Source organism: Aphelocoma coerulescens, chromosome 3, assembly GCF_041296385.1.
Source record: "Aphelocoma coerulescens isolate FSJ_1873_10779 chromosome 3, UR_Acoe_1.0, whole genome shotgun sequence".
In the NCBI taxonomy this organism is placed as follows: domain Eukaryota; kingdom Metazoa; phylum Chordata; class Aves; order Passeriformes; family Corvidae; genus Aphelocoma; species Aphelocoma coerulescens.
Window position 1 is genome coordinate 23899554 of NC_091016.1, and position 15288 is coordinate 23914841.

At 51.9% G+C, this 15288-nt stretch overlaps 2 protein-coding genes across 2 annotated transcripts; both read right to left on the reverse strand.

Moving 5' to 3' along the window:
• Window positions 1-613: 613 nt before the first annotated feature.
• On the reverse strand, window positions 614-2821 carry LOC138107184 (acrosin-like). Its single transcript, XM_069008474.1, has 5 exons — window positions 2751-2821; window positions 2236-2469; window positions 1667-1932; window positions 1263-1408; window positions 614-799 (listed from the first exon to the last, which is right to left on the reverse strand). Exons 1-5 carry the CDS (start codon window positions 2819-2821, stop codon window positions 614-616), a joined length of 903 nt encoding a protein of 300 aa, XP_068864575.1.
• Window positions 2822-12627: 9806 nt separating this feature from the next.
• LOC138107185 (acrosin-like) lies at window positions 12628-14850 on the reverse strand. Its single transcript, XM_069008475.1, has 5 exons — window positions 14780-14850; window positions 14277-14498; window positions 13686-13957; window positions 13278-13423; window positions 12628-12813 (listed from the first exon to the last, which is right to left on the reverse strand). The coding sequence occupies exons 1-5, from the start codon at window positions 14848-14850 to the stop codon at window positions 12628-12630; spliced, it is 897 nt and encodes a 298-aa protein (XP_068864576.1).
• Between the last annotated feature and the right edge of the window lie 438 nt (window positions 14851-15288).

The window sequence follows — 15288 nt, forward strand, 5'->3', positions numbered from 1 at the left end:
CTTTGAGTATCTCTGAAGTGTGACCACCTGGCACATCAATGTCCCTTTAGTACTCATGAAATCTGGCTCTGCCTAGGGCACTGGCACTCCTGTCAGGAGCCAGCAGTTTCCCTGCTCATGCTTGGGAGTTTCCCAGGTCTGGTGTTCCCTTAGCCCAGGCTCACACCAGGCCCTAATGCCCAGCCCATGTGCCTTTGAGCACCACCCCCAAGGTGTCTGCTCTTTTCCTATCCTCTTGCTAGGCTTGATGTACCAGGTTCCTGCAGCCCATGGTGGCTGAGAGCACTCTCCTCTCTGCCCAGGCACTTGGGAGCTCTTTGGAGCCACTCTGTCCCTTTGTGCCCAATGGCTCCTTCTGCAGGTGCTGAGCGTGGCAGACCTTGCCTTGCCCAGGAGTTGGAATTCCACTGAAAAGATGGCTCCCTGTGAACAAAGGTAACTTTATTCCAACAACTAAATCAACTGCAGTGTTTGCATGCACACAGGAGAGGAATAAGCACAGGACAGAGTAGGTTTATGACACTGAGGCTGCCTTTGGATCAGCAGGCATTGCCCCAGCAGGAAATGGCTGCTGTGCAATGCACCACGCTCTGGATGCTGTTTGTCCTGCTGCTCAAGAAGCACTTTTAGCTGCCGTTGCACCCATCTGGACCTCAATCCAGTTATAGAAGTACTGAGTGGAGGTGTAGACTCCGGGCTGCTGTGCTCTGGCACAGCCTTCTCCCCAGCTGGTCACTCCGATGACCCACCAGTAGTCAGCGTTGTTGTCTTGGCACATGAGAGGGCCACCGCTGTCACCCTGCAGGGGAGCAGACAGGATTAAGGTGGTGTTGGGTCGTCCCTGTCAGTACTGGGGCTGTCTCCTTGTCTCCCACAGTGCCTGTGCTAGTGCTGAATTCCGGGCAGAGCCAGGCTCTGCTCAGGGACTGGAACATCCAGAAACCCATCTGCAAGAAGCTTGGGGTCCTGTAAAGTAGTGCTCTCTGTCCTCTCTGCACAGGGCTCCTGGATGTGCAGAGGATGGATATTTGGCACCTGGACCTCTGGGTTGCCAAGAACACTAGCTGGGCTTTCTGGCACAAGTGGGGCCCTAGGCAAGCAGGTGTGGCTGGGGAGTGTGCGGGAAGCCCCCACAGCGGTGGGGAGCCGGGGCTGGGAGGGGACTGAGTGGCCGGGCAGAGCAGGCCCTGGGCTGTGTTGGGGCGGTGCTGCCCGGGCTGCCCGCGCTGCTGGGGGCTGAGTGGCTCGTGGCTCGCTCCTACCTGGCAGGCGTCGATGGTGCCCTGTGGGTAACCAGCACACAGGTTGTAGGGGTGGATGTCCCCTGCGTACCAGCGGCTGCTGTTGCAGAGCTTGGTATCGATGAGCTGGACCTTGGCCTCCTGGAGGCGATCACTTGAATCCTGAGCTGTGAGCAGAACAAGGAATAAGCTCCAAGCAGCTCCTTGCCGGTTCTACTACCGCTGTGTGGGGGATCCCATTCCCTAGGGCTTGCTTTGCCTCTGCAGAGGCTCTGTGTCTCTGCTGCCTGCCTTTGGGGACCAGACCAGGTCCATCTCTGCAGAGGCGTATGTCCCACAGCCTGACTTTGGCCTCTGCTGTGGGGAAGCCCAAGCTGTGTCCCCAGTGTGCTGAGCTGGCTCAGGAATCCCTCTTGGGAACTCACATCTTGCAGTGACGGCACCCCAGCCAGCAATCCAGCAGTTCTGCAGCTCTGACACTCTCAGCGTGGCGTCGGGCACACAGGCCAGCTGGATGTAGGGGCTGCACTGGACAGGATGGTCCAATTCCAGCAGGGCAATATCGTAGCTCAAGTCGGCACGTTTGTAGTACCGGTGTATCAGCAGCTGCTTGACATTGCGCACTACTACCCCTGGGCCCGGCTGGGTGAACTGGGTGGCCCCAAGCACCACGTACAGGGTACTGACATTACTGGAAAGCAGATGGAGAGAGGGCTGAGAGGGAGCAGAGCCATGCACCACAGCAGCCCAGCAGCTGCCAGACCTCTGTGTGGCATGGCAGTGCTCTGGCAGGAGTGAGTGCCCTCCCACGCCTTAGGGTGAGGGAATGTTGAGCTGGAAGCTACTAGGAAGCCTTGGCATCAGCCCAGGCTTCTCTTCAGCAGTGTGGCAGCTGGGCTGACGGAGAGCAAAGGGGATGGGAGTAGCAGGTGGTGCTGCTGACAGGGCACCTGCTGGTGGTGTGGAGATGTCCCCATTCCCTGCTCCTCCTTACTTATACTTGTTGAAGCAGTGGGCTGCTGTGAGGACCCACTGAGTGCTGATGAGGGAGCCTCCACACCAGTGGCCCGGGTCTGGTGCCCAGGGATGCTGGATGCTGACGATCCAGGGCCAGGATGCGTCCATGGCACCTGTGCCACCCACGATGCGTGTCAGGCCATAGTCATAAACCATGTTGCCGTAGTAATAATTTGTGGGCTGGTAGGTAGCTCGGTGCCCGCAGGTCCCTCTGCAAGCAGAAAGTCATTTCCATGCTGCTCCATGGCCTGCTGTGGCTCAGGCTGAAGCTCAGCCCTCTGCCCTCCCCACAAGGGCTTGCACGCACAGCAGCCCAGGGAAGCCCATGGGGTGTGCGTCTGTCCGTGCCAGCACCTGGCTGCTGGCAAGGAGCTGAGGCTTCCCCATGGCGGGTGGGAAGCTGTGGCCTGGCCATGGGGGACAGGCAGGGCCCCCTCCAGGGAAGGCCCCAAGTGTTGGCCTGGCTCCCTCCCAGGGCCTGGGGCCACTTACCCACAGTTGTCCCATGTGCCGTGCGCCAGCCCGGCAGCGGTCAGCAGGACGAGGAGGCCGAGCCGATTCATGGCTGCCAGAGGCACGTGTCAGCTGCAAGCACTGAGGGATCCGTGCAGCAGCACAGCCACAGCCGCAGTGCCCGCAGCAGCCGCGCTGCCCGTGGTGCCCTCGGCCCTGGGGCTGATGTCACAGAGGGCTGGGTTCCGTGTCCTGGGCACTGCGGCCTGTGGCCCGGGGGCCCGCTGGGGGAGGGGCAACATCGAATGGAGGAGCCATAGAATGGTTTGGGCTGGAAGGGACCTTGGAGATCATCCAGCTCTGACCCCCTGCCATGGGCAGTGAGGGATATTTTGCACAAGATCCAGTTTCCCACAGTGTGCACAGCCTGGCTCAGAAGCTGTCCTTGAACACTTTGAGGGATTGGGCATTGAAGTACTAAGTCCTGATCAAGAGGCCCTGACCGCGGCAGGAGCAACTAGCCTTGACCAAAAGTCGGCCTCTAGATGGACTTTCCCACCAAAGGTTATCTGCTCACTGGAGAAACATGGATTTGCCTTTCCATATTTAGAAACTGGATAAGGCCACATCTGGCCTTGTTTTGGGGGTGTAGGGTCACAGAGAACTCCCTTGGTTCCTCCTGAAGCCCTCCCAGGCCTCGGGAGCATCCCAATAGAATAATAAAACCAGATGTTCCTGTACACAGAAGTTTTGGTATCTTGTTTATTCAAGAGTGTAAAAACGGGACCCTCTCGCGGCGCAGTCAGAAGCCTCGTTGCCTGTAGGTGGAGGCACCTGCAGGATTTCCCAGTTGCCAGGAGTGGTTCCCCAGTCCTTCACTGTGACAGTGGCTTCCCCCAGTTGATGGGCCGGCCTGGATGATGGTCAAGGATTAGGGTAACTGGTGATGTGTCTTCCTTCATCACTGTAGGCAGTCTTTTGTAGTAATGATTGCATGCATTGCCTAGCTTATCCTTTTGTCAATGTTTGCTGATGATTTGATGTACTGCTCACCTATCCTTTTGCAATTCTTTGCAGTTTTGAATTATGGCAAATGACACTTACTCCTGAAGTTGGTGTCTGTGTCTTCTGTGCTGACCCTGACTGTGGGAAAAGCAGGGTTCCACAGTGCTCTGGGCAATCTGTGCCCTTGCCTCAGTGCCTAGGAGTGATTTATTATGATAGTGTATTCCAAGATCCTCTGCTCTCTTTCCAGAAATTGTTACTCTATCTTCAAGAATCTTCAACCCAGGACCTGACATGTGTGAGGCCGGGGGAAAGGAGTGTTTTGTTTTTGTGTGTGTATTTTTTAAAAGCTCCCTGCCCAGGTTTTTCAGGGCTCTGTGTGGCATGTTTTTATCATGGCTGGCTTGGTTTTTGCCTAGGTAAAAGGTTTTCCTTTCCTTGTGTCCGAGAAGCTGCAGTAGCAATTTTTGGGCTGCCTTGAGGCAAATTGAGCAGCTGCTTGTCCGAGACCAGGGACATCATACCGGCAGGAGTGGAGCTTCCCGGCTGCAACCCAAACCGCTGTGAACCACACTGAGCTGTGGAGAGAACACACCAAGTTGCGCTAACCCAGCTATTTTGCCTGCCATGACCATTCTGCTGTTCTTTGCCATGTGGAGGAGGTTGGCATCAGACGAGCCACCAGGCCTTCGTCTGATGCTGGTCTTCATCTGTTCCATGATGCTCCTGCCTTCCAAAGGGGAGAAGTTGATGCAATCTTGTATCTTGTATCAGGAATGGGTATTCTCCAGCATTTTGGGTCTCCTTTTGTTCTGGTGGAGTGGTGAGGTCTAACACTTTGATATGTACAATCTATTTGCTGACTTCGGCAGGGGAAGACATGCAGACAATCAATGTGATTGATAAAGCAAGCTTCGTTTATTGGCAATACAGAGGCACTTATATAGTATGAGTATACATGCTTATCAGTTCTTAATTGGTTTAAACTTACGAAAGCACATTCTTTTTTCTACATAATTGGGTTAGATAAAAGACTACATTTGGCAAGCTTCTACTATTTATGTTTTAACTTGAGAAATCAAAGTTCTTCCTCCCTTCTCATGGTCAGTGCATCTTATCAGCACAGCACTGTACCTCCTTAAAACTCCCTTTTGGTTCTCAGGCCTGTTTCTCACGCAGGCATTTTCTCATGCAGGCCTTTGCTTGTACAGCTCTTTTATTGATCTGTACCCTTCAGCTTTATCAATGATCCATGTCCCTGATCCTCTAACCATTCTTACCATTCTTCAACATCTATTTACTTTATTTTTTGCCGCCTGTTGGCATTTGGTATTTTAATAAAACTTTGTTGTTTGGGGTTTTTTTTTCACTTTTATTTATTAGTATTCATTCCTTACTGGCGGAAAGGGATTATTGGAAATCTAAAGGATATAACCCAGATGGTTCTCTTTTAAATTGTCTCAAAATGAGACAAAATTTGTTGCCCAACTTAAGGGGGGAAAGAGAAAGTGGAAAATAAAAAAATAACATTTTTGTCTGAAAGAGTTTGTATTGGGTACAACAGTCAGTGTTCACCATGCTGCCTGGCACCTAGGCATGTGTGCTTATCCATATGTAGTGGCAATTCTGGCCCTGGTATGTATCTTCTTCATATCAGGGACACGAGTCACAATTGCCGTGTTGATATGCTCCATGCTTATAATTTATGGAAAGATAACATCAGAGGCAATTAGAGTTACTTGGGATGTGTATTCTCTGCTGTTTTCCTGTGCTGGTCTCGGCAGTTGTTTTTGGGGGTTTATTAATAATTACACTCAGTCTGTTGGGGGAAAAGTAGGGGATGATTTTTCCCAGCCTTTTACCCCCTTTTTCCCCTTCAGATCTGGCACGTCACCTTTTGAGAATATACCATTCCCTCTGAATGTTAAAGATGCCTTTTTTTTTTTTTTGTTAATTCTGCTAACTCTCCTCCATACAACCTACAGCACATTTAGAATCAGGGCTGAAATTTCTGTAGAGGTTGTCCAGATATCTGCCCCAGTGGTGGAAAATCCTGAGTGGTGTGGGATGTGAGAGGACATACGCCAAACCCTGAAGGAATTCTCTGCCCTGATAGATTAGAACTTCCCCTCTAAACAAATTCAGAATCCAGCTGAGGTGGGGAAATAGCTGAAAGAAAATTGCAATGACAGCTCTAAAGAGAAGAAGCTCGTCGCAATGTGCCGGGCCCTGGCTAATGCTTATCGCACACTGCTAGACACTGTAGGGCAGCAGGTACAGCCAGAGGGGCAGGAGGATGAATCAGCAGACACCCCAGGCACTCAGGCTGCAGCTAAACTAGACAGGGAGCCTAAACCAGTAGCAATTGCCTCTGTCCAGAGAAGGAAGTACAAAACCGAATCCATTTGCCCAGTGAATGATGATGGGGAGCCAGGACCCTCACAGCCATCAAAGGAATTGGAACCAGAAATAATCACCAAGTCTCCATCCTTAGAAAGCCTTCACAGTCTGAGAAAAGATCTCACCCAATGGCCCAACGAGTCTATATTAAGTTGGTTGGAATTAATCTGGGACACTGCAGGCTATGGTGTGATTTTGGATGGTACTCAAGTGAGGCATTTGGGATCTCTGTCACATAATGCGGGTATTGGCCAGGGGATTGCAAGGAGGCCCAAACCTCTCAGCCTTTGGACATGGCTCTCAACAAGAGAAAGAAAGATACCTTTGTCCAGATCTTCAGCTGCAGCAAGGCCTTTGGAAGACCATGGAGCAAAGATTCCATCACTTGAGGAAACTGGCTGTGCTAGAGATCCTTTTCTCAGATGACAACCAAACCACTAAGATTCCAGACATGCTAAAATGTACGGCAGTCATGTGGCTCAAACTTGCATGACTCGGGCCACAAATATACACCCCTGCCACTGCAATACTGCAGTGGAAGGAGAGGGACAAGACAGTGGCTGCTATGACAAAGAGGCTGTGGTATTATGAAGACACTGTGCATGGCCCAACAGAAGCAAAAATCTCAGCTGTGGAAACAGACCTGGCAGAGCATATACGGAAAGTGGAAGACAGGATTGAAGAGACCCAGCAGAAACTCAGGAAGGAGATTAAAGAGGACCTTCTCCAAGTCTTATGGGTACAGACCAGATGCTCTCTGTCCTGGGTTGCAGTGTATTCTATTACCATCCTCATGAGCTGTTGAAATTGTCATACATGAAATCCCTATTTGTGCTTGGTCTTTGCATATTAAGTGTTTTAATTAATTAATTTTGAGTTAAATATTTTTAAATTGAATGTTAAAATTAACCCATCAGCCCAGGTACAAAAATCAAGTTCCATTATCAGTGTTTTCAATTGTTCAAAGTAGTTTATTAAGAGAGTTGCACCCTTCCCAGTTAAAAAATTCCCAACTTAATGCTCCCTTTTCAAACTTCAAACCACCTGAACACCATAAGAGTTATCTTTCCTGTGTTTACTGTATACTTTTACAAGTGTTTTAAGATGTGTTGGATGCATTTTAATACTTTTTTTAGGTGTTTTTACTTGTACTTTGGTTCCAAGGCTAATTCCAAAAACCTCAGTTCTAACAGCCAGCAGCTATTTTTAGCCCCATAGCCATTACCCTGTAAGCAAGCTCCATGGCAAATTGAATTTTAATGAAGGCATTTTAGCACCGTTATCTCAACTAATACCACCCCTCTGACAACGATGAGCCATTGGTGGACGGAGATGATCTGTCAAAGGGAAAGCACCAATCACTTTAAACCGAAGGGGCGGGCTGTGGGCGGGCTGGGGCGGAGCCAAGGCACTATAAAACAACGAGGCAGCCAGAGACATGCCCCCTCTCTCTCTCTCTCCAGGCTAGCTGTGGTGGACATCAGTGCTGGGAAAGCCCTACTCCTATTAAGGAGCCTTTAGTAATTTTTTTGCTTTTGGACCAGCCAAAGGCCAGCCCAGCACTGAAGGTCCTGTTTCTCTACCTGAGGTCCAGTGCTGTCTCACCCGGAAGATCTAAAATCCCTGTGCTCCTGGGACATACCATCTATCGAGCCATGGGATCCCAAATTTTTAAATTTTTCTAATTTCTATGATTTTTCCATTTTTCCGTGTTCAATAAATTATTTTAATTTATGTAACTAAGAGTTGTCTCATTTCTCACAGAAATCAGGTGGGGCAGTGTTTCCTTGCCTCCTCCCCCCAGACTATCTTGCTGTTAATGGCCCATCATTGTCCTGCCCCATGACTCAGAGATAATTCCCTCCGGACTATCTTCTGTTAACGAGCCTAATCAACACTTGGCCTCACGACTCATTACCCCATTGTGAGATGCTCCACCCAGAGGGAGGAACCAAGTATTCCATCCTGGATATAATCTGAGACTCTGAGCACCAGAGACAACCCTTTTCCACTGGATTTCCAGAGGACAGGAGCTACACAGCCACCACTGGACCTTCTGAGGAAGAGCAGACCTTTTTTTTCTACAGGATCACTGCTTCAGAGGACTGCAGCCACCATTCTACTAGATTGCTACCACCACCCTGCCTAACAGGGTGTCAGGTTGTATCTTGACTCTGTCAGTTTGAACCAGTGTTTTCTTTTAGTCTGTCTTTTTCCCTTTTCTTTAATTTTCCCCATTAAATTGTTATTCTCACTTGGTGCCTCCCACTGGTTTGTTTTCAAACTACCACACTCTCTTATCAGAGGCAGATGACCCTAGCTAGGGAGAGGGGGTACCCCCCACAAGCGGACCTGTGGTTCTTCCTGTGTGAGCATGGGGAAGATATGAGATAGGATGTAAAACTCACCTCTGTCCTGGCAGCACAGGTGTGTAAACTAAAGGAGGAAACTACTAACAGAGGGAATTCCACCAGAATGAATGTAGCTACAATTTCCAGTAACCAAGCTGCCAGGTGTAACAGAAGGGAGGATGATATGTCTGATCCACTTGAAGGAACCTCCGGAATGTACACCAAGGGAGTGAATGGTAGCCAGGACAAGAGGGGCCCTGCCTCTAGCCAGGGAGAGGCTGAGAAAAATCAGGTCTTTTGGACAGTGTGGATCTAATGCCCTGGCACATCAGAACCACAAAAATACAAGGCTTTGGTTGACACTGGTGCACAATGTACTTTAATACCATTGTGACATGTGGGGACTGAACCTGTTTCCATTGTTGGGACAATAGGAGGGTCACAGCAGCTGGTTTTGTTGGAAGCTGAGGTGAGCTTGACTGGGAAGGAGTGGAGGAAACTACTGTGACTGGTCCAGAGGCCCCGTGTATTCTGGGCATAGATTTCCTCAGGAGTGGTTATTTCAAAGACCCAAAAGGACTCAGGTTGGCTTTTGGAATAGCTGCTGTGAAGACAGAGGGCATTAGGCACCTTGCCTGGTGCCTCAGAGGATGTAGAGGGATTCCTTGTGGAACAGGGGCATATGATACCTCTGGAAAAATTGGACAACCCAGGGTTGCTGAGGAAAAACCCCTGAACTGGCCTCTGGCTGCAGGCAAGCCTGGAAGACACCTGGCTGCAGGCAGCCTTGAAAGTCCTTGTCAAAGTTATACACTGGTTGTCTCCCCCGTGGATTAGAGGCCATCTAGAGTCACTGGGCATGAATCTTTGCAAAGTAGATATAAGCTTGTATAGGTAAACAATAAAGGGAGAACGGTGCTCAAATCGTATTGATGTATGTGTCACTTATCTGGCTAGCTCTTCAGTACTCGAGCCCTAAAAGGAGGACCCTTCTGCAGTAGGACTCCTGAGGGTAGAAGAACAGCAGGTACTGATGGCCACCACTACAGTACATCATTGACAATAGCACACAAACCGAGACTCCGTGATTCCCATACATAATATGATCTGTGAGCTGGAGAGCCAGGGAGTGGTCAGTAAGACCTGTTCATGCTTCAACAGTCCCATCTGGCCTGTGTGCAAGTCTGATGGGGAATGGAGACTAACAGTTGACTATCGTGGCCTAAATGAACTTACACCACCACTGAGTGCCGCTGTGCCGGACATGTTGGAGCTACAGTATGAGCTGAAGTCCAAAGCAGTGAAGTGGTATGCCACTATTGACATTGCCATTGCATTTTTCTCCATTCCTCTGGCAGCAGAGTGCAGGCCTCAGTTTGCTTTCACGTGGAGGGGAGTTCAGTACACCTGGAACTGACTGCCCCAGGGGTGGAAGCACAGTCCCACCATCTGTCATGGACTGATCCAGACTGCACTGGAAAAGGAGGAGACTCCAGAACAGCCACAGTGCGTTGATGACATCATTGTATGAGGGAACATGGCACGGGAGGTTTGCAAGAAAGGAGAGAGAATAATCCAGAGTCTTCTGAAAGCAGGTTTTGCTATCAAATGAAATAAAGTCAAGGGGCCTGCCCAGGAAATTCAGTTCCTAGGGGTGAAGTGGCAAAATGGATGCAGACAGATTCCAACAGATGTGATTAATAAACCTGCTGTGTCCCCACCAACCAGCAAGAAAGAAACACAAGCTTCACCATGGGCTTTTGGAGAATGCACATCCCAGAATACAGCAGATTGTAAGACCTCTCTACCTCGTGACATGAAAGAAAAATGATTTTGAGTGGGGCCCTGAGCAACAGCAAGCCTTTGAGCAGATCAAGCACAAGATTGCCCATATAGTAGCATTTAGGCCTGTCAGGACAGGACAGGATGTGAAGAATGTGCTCTACACCACAGCCAGGGAGAATGGTCCGTCCTGGAGCCTCTGGCAGAAGGGACCTGGGGACACCTGAGGACGACCTCTTGGATTTTGGAGTCCGGCATACAGAGGATCTGAGGCCAGCAACACCCCAACTGAGAAAGAGATTCTTGCAGCCTATGAAGGGGTTCAAGCTGCCTCAGAAGTGACTGGCACTGAAGCTCAGCTCCTTCTGGTACCCTGACTACAGTGCTGGGCTGGATGTTTAAAGGAAAGGTTCCCTCAATATATCATGCCACAGATGCTGCCTGGAGTAAATGGATGCCCCTCATATCACAGTGAGCTCGAATAGGAAACCCAAATCACCCTGGGATCTTGGAAGTCATTGCAAACTGGTCCAAAGAGCTTTTGATAATCATCAGAAGAGGAAGAACAGGTGACGTGCTGAGGAAGCCCCATCATATAACCAGCTACCGGAGAGTGAAAGATGGTGCACCTTCTTCACTGATGGATCCTCCATGTTGTAGGGACCAGTAGGAAACGGAAAACAGCTGTATGGAGCCCTATGTGGTGAGTTGCAGAAGCTACTGAAGGAGAAGGTGGATCCAGCTAGACTGCAGAGTTGAAAGCCGTCCAGCTTTGGACATTGCTGTGTGAGAGAAGTGGACAACACTCTACCTCTACCCTGACTGGTGGATGGTAGCAAATGTGCTGGGGGTGGCTGGAAAGGTGGAAAAAGGCCAAATGCAGGGTAGAGGAAAACCAGTCTGGGCTGCTGAAGAATGGCAAGACATCGCTGCCTGGGTAGAGAAGCTGACTGTTAAAGTCTGTGATGTGGACATCCACATGCCCAAGAGTCAGGCTAATGAGGAGCACTGCAACAATGAAAAGGTGGATCAGGCTGCAAAATCGAGGTGTTACAGAGAGGTTTGGATTGGAAACACAAGGAGAAGTCATTCCTAGCTCAATGGACCCATGATGCCTCAGGTCAGCAGGGCAGAGATGCCTATAAGTGGGCACAAGACCGAGGGAAAGATTTAAACATGGACAGTGTCTTGCAGGTTATCCATAATTGTGAGACATGCTGATAAGACAAGAGGCAATAGCTTTACAGTGACAGAGGGTGGCTCTGCACATGTCTTCCCCAAGAAGCTGCAGGATGCCCTACCATGTATTTTTTTTCCCCAACATGTATATTGTGGGGTTGAATAAATGGGTATAAAATCTTGGAGTGAATTTGTACAGTTTGGAGATGATTCACTGATTAGCGAGTTGAGATAAGAAGGTTCTTGCCCATCCTGTGGTGATGATGTGCAGCACTCAGGCACACAAGCACACCAAGCTGCAGTTTCAGTCTGTGCAGCTGGCTCTCTGATTGCCCCTTCTCTCCACTTGCCAGGCTTGTACAGCCCTCTCATCTTCCTCGACTCCTCCCTTTCTCTGCCCTTGTCTCCTCCCAAATCTGGAGCCAAGCTGAGGGATCTTTTCCCCCTGGCTCCCAGGCTGGCCCCTCCTGTGAACAGACTTGGTGTTGCAGCTGCTGTTGGCCCACTCACCCTGGCCTTCCATGGCATTCCTGGGGTGCTCTCCTACTGTTCCTGCCAGGTTCCTCTCCCCAGAATGACCCCAGCCCTTCCTTTGAGTATCTCTGAAGTGTGACCACCTGGCACATCAATGCCCCTTTAGTACTCATGAAATCTGGCTGTGCCTAGGGCACTGGCACTCCTGTCAGGAGCCAGCAGTTTCCCTGGTCAGGTGTTTCCCAGGTGTGGTGTTCCCTTAGCCCAGGCTCATACCCTGGGCCCTAATGCCCAGCCCATGTGCCTTTGAGCACCACCCCCAAGGTGTCTGCTCTTTTCCTATCCTCTTGCTAGGCTTGATGTACCAGGTTCCTGCAGCCCATGGTGGCTGAGAGCACTCTCCTCTCTGCCCAGGCACTTGGGAGCTCTTTGGAGCCACTCTGTCCCTTTGTGCCCAATGGCTCCTTCTGCAGGTGCTGAGCGTGGCAGTCCTTGCCTTGCCCAGGAGTTGGACTTGCACTGAAAAGATGGCTCCCTGTGAACAAAGGTAACTTTATTTCAACAACTAAATCAACTCCAGTGTCTGCCTGTACACAGGAGACGAATAAGCAGAGGACAAAGCAGGTTTATGACACTGAGGCTGCCTTTGGATCAGCAGGCATTGCCCCAGCGACAAACACTTGCTGTGCAATGCAGCACACTCTGGATGCTGTTTGTCCTGCTGCTCAAGAAGCCTTTTCAACATTCATTGTGCCAATGTGGACCAGGATCCAGTTATAGAAGTACTGAGTGGAGGTGTAGATTCCAGGCCGCCTTGCTCTGCCACAGCTTTTTCCCCAGCTGGTCACTCCAATGACCCACCAGTAGTCAGCGTTGTTGTCTTGGCACATGAGAGGACCACCGCTGTCACCCTGCAGGGGAGCAGACAGGATTAAGGTGGTGTTGGTGGTCCCTGTCAGCACTGGGGCTGTCTCCTTGTCTCCCACAGTGCCTGTGCCAGAGCTGCATTCCGGGCAGAGCCAGGCACTGCTCAGGGACTGGAACATCCAGAAACCCATCTGCAAGAGGCTTGGGGTCCTGTAAGGGTAGTGCTCTCTGTCCTCTCTGCACAGGGCTCCTGGATGTGCAGAGGATGGATATTTGGCACCTGGACCTCTGGGTTGCCAAGAACACTAGCTGGGCTTTCTGGCACAAGGGGGGCCCTGGGCAAGCAGGTGTGGCTGGGGAGTGTGCGGGAAGCCCCCACAGCGGTGGGGAGCCGGGGCTGGGAGGGCGACTGAGTGGCCGGGCAGAGCAGGCCCTGGGCTGTGTTGGGGCGGTGCTGCCCGGGCTGCCCGCGCTGCTGGGGGCTGAGTGGCTCGTGGCTCGCTCCTACCTGGCAGGTGTCGATGGTGCCCTGTGGGTAACCAGCACACAGGTTGTAGGGGTGGACATCGCCTGCGTACCAGCGGCTGCTGTTGCAGAGCTTGGTATTGATGAGCTGGACCTTGGCCTCCTGCAGCTGATCGCTTGATTTTTGATCTGTGAGTAAAGAAAGGCATGAGCCCCCAGCAGCTCCTTGCCCGTTCTCCTCCCCTTTCTTGGGGGATGGATCCCATTCCCTAGGGCTTGCTTTGCCTCTGCAGAAGCTCTGTGTCTCTGTTGCCTGCCTCTGGGGACAAGACCCGGTCCATCTCTGCAGAGGCATATGTCCCACAGCCTGACTTTGGCTTCTGCTGTCGGGAAGCCCAAGCTGTGTCCCCAGTGTGCTGAGCTGGCTCAGGAATCCCTCTTGGGAACTCACCATTTGCACTGGTGGCTCCCCAGCCAGCAATCCAGCAGTTATGCGCGTGTGACACTGATACTCCTAGGATAGCATCAGCCACACAGGCCAGCTGGATGTAGGAACTGCACAGGACAGGCTTGTTCAGTTCCAGCAAGGCAATGTCATTGCTCATGTCATGTCTCTTATATTGATCATGACGCAGTAGCTTCTTAATTCGGCGCACTTCTGCACCAGGGCCCGGCTGAGTCAACTGGGTGGCCCCAAGCACCACGTACAGGGTACTGACATTACTGGAAGGCAGATGGAGAGAGGGCTGAGAGGGAGCAGAGCCATGCACCACAGCAGCCCAGCAGCTGCCAGACCTCTGTGTGGCATGGCAGAGAGGGAGCAGTGCTCTGGCAGGTGTGAGTGCCCTCCCAAACCTTAGGGTGGGGGAATGTTGAGCTGGAGGCTGCTAAGAAGCCTTGGCATCAGCCCAGGCTTCTTTTCTTCTCAGCAGTGTGGAAGTGGGGATGACTGAGAGCAAAGGGGATGGGAGTAGCAGGTGGTGCTGCCAACAGGGCACCTGCTGATGTTGTGGAGATGTCCCCATTCCCTGCCCCTTCTTACAAAACGAAGTCGAAGCAGTGGGCTGCTGTTAGGACCCACTTGGCTCTGATGAGGGATCCTCCACATAGATGCTTTGTGCCTGCCACCCTGGGAAGCTGGATGCTGACGATCCAGGGCCAGGCTCCTGGCTTGGCATCTGTGCCACCCACGACGCGTGTCATGCTCAAGCCATGACTTCTGTTCGCAGAGTCAGACACCATGGATCTGAGGCCGCAAGTCCATCTGCAAGCAGAAAGTCATTTCCATGCTGCTCCATGGCCTGCTGTGGCTCAGGCTGAAGCTCAGCCCTCTGCCCTCCCCACAAGGGCTTGCACGCACAGCAGCCCAGGGAAGCCCATGCGGTGTGCGTCTGTCCGTGCCAGCACCTGGCTGCTGGCAAGGAGCTGAGGCTTCCCCATGGCGGGTGGGAAGCTGTGGCCCGGCCATGGGAGACAGGCAGGGCCCCCTCCAGGGAAGGCCCCAAGTGTTGGCCTGGCTCCCTCCCAGGGCCTGGGGCCACTTACCCACAGTTGTCCCATGTGCCGTGCGCCAGCCCGGCAGCGGTCAGCAGGACGAGGAGGCCGAGCCAATTCATGGCTGCCTGAGGCACGTGTCAGCTGCAAGCACTGAGGGATCCGTGCAGCAGCACAGCCACAGCCGCAGTGCCCGCAGCAGCCGCGCTGCCCGTGGTGCCCTCGGCCCTGGGGCTGATGTCACAGAGGGCTGGGTTCCGTGTCCTGGGCACTGCGGCCTGTGGCCCGGGGGCCCACTGGGGGAGGGGCAACATCGAATGGAGGAGCCATAGAATGGTTTGGGCTGGAAGGGACCTTGGAGATCATTGAGGTCTCACCCCGCTGCCATGGTCAGGTGAAAACAGGCTCTGGACCGAGTTGTCCAGAGCCTGGCTCAGAAGCTGTCCTTGAAGACTTTGAGGAAAGAGGCATCCACAGCTACTCTGGGAAACCCATGCTAGTGTCTCATCAGCGTCACCATCAAGAATTCCTTCCCAATAGCTCATCTCAAGCTACCCTCT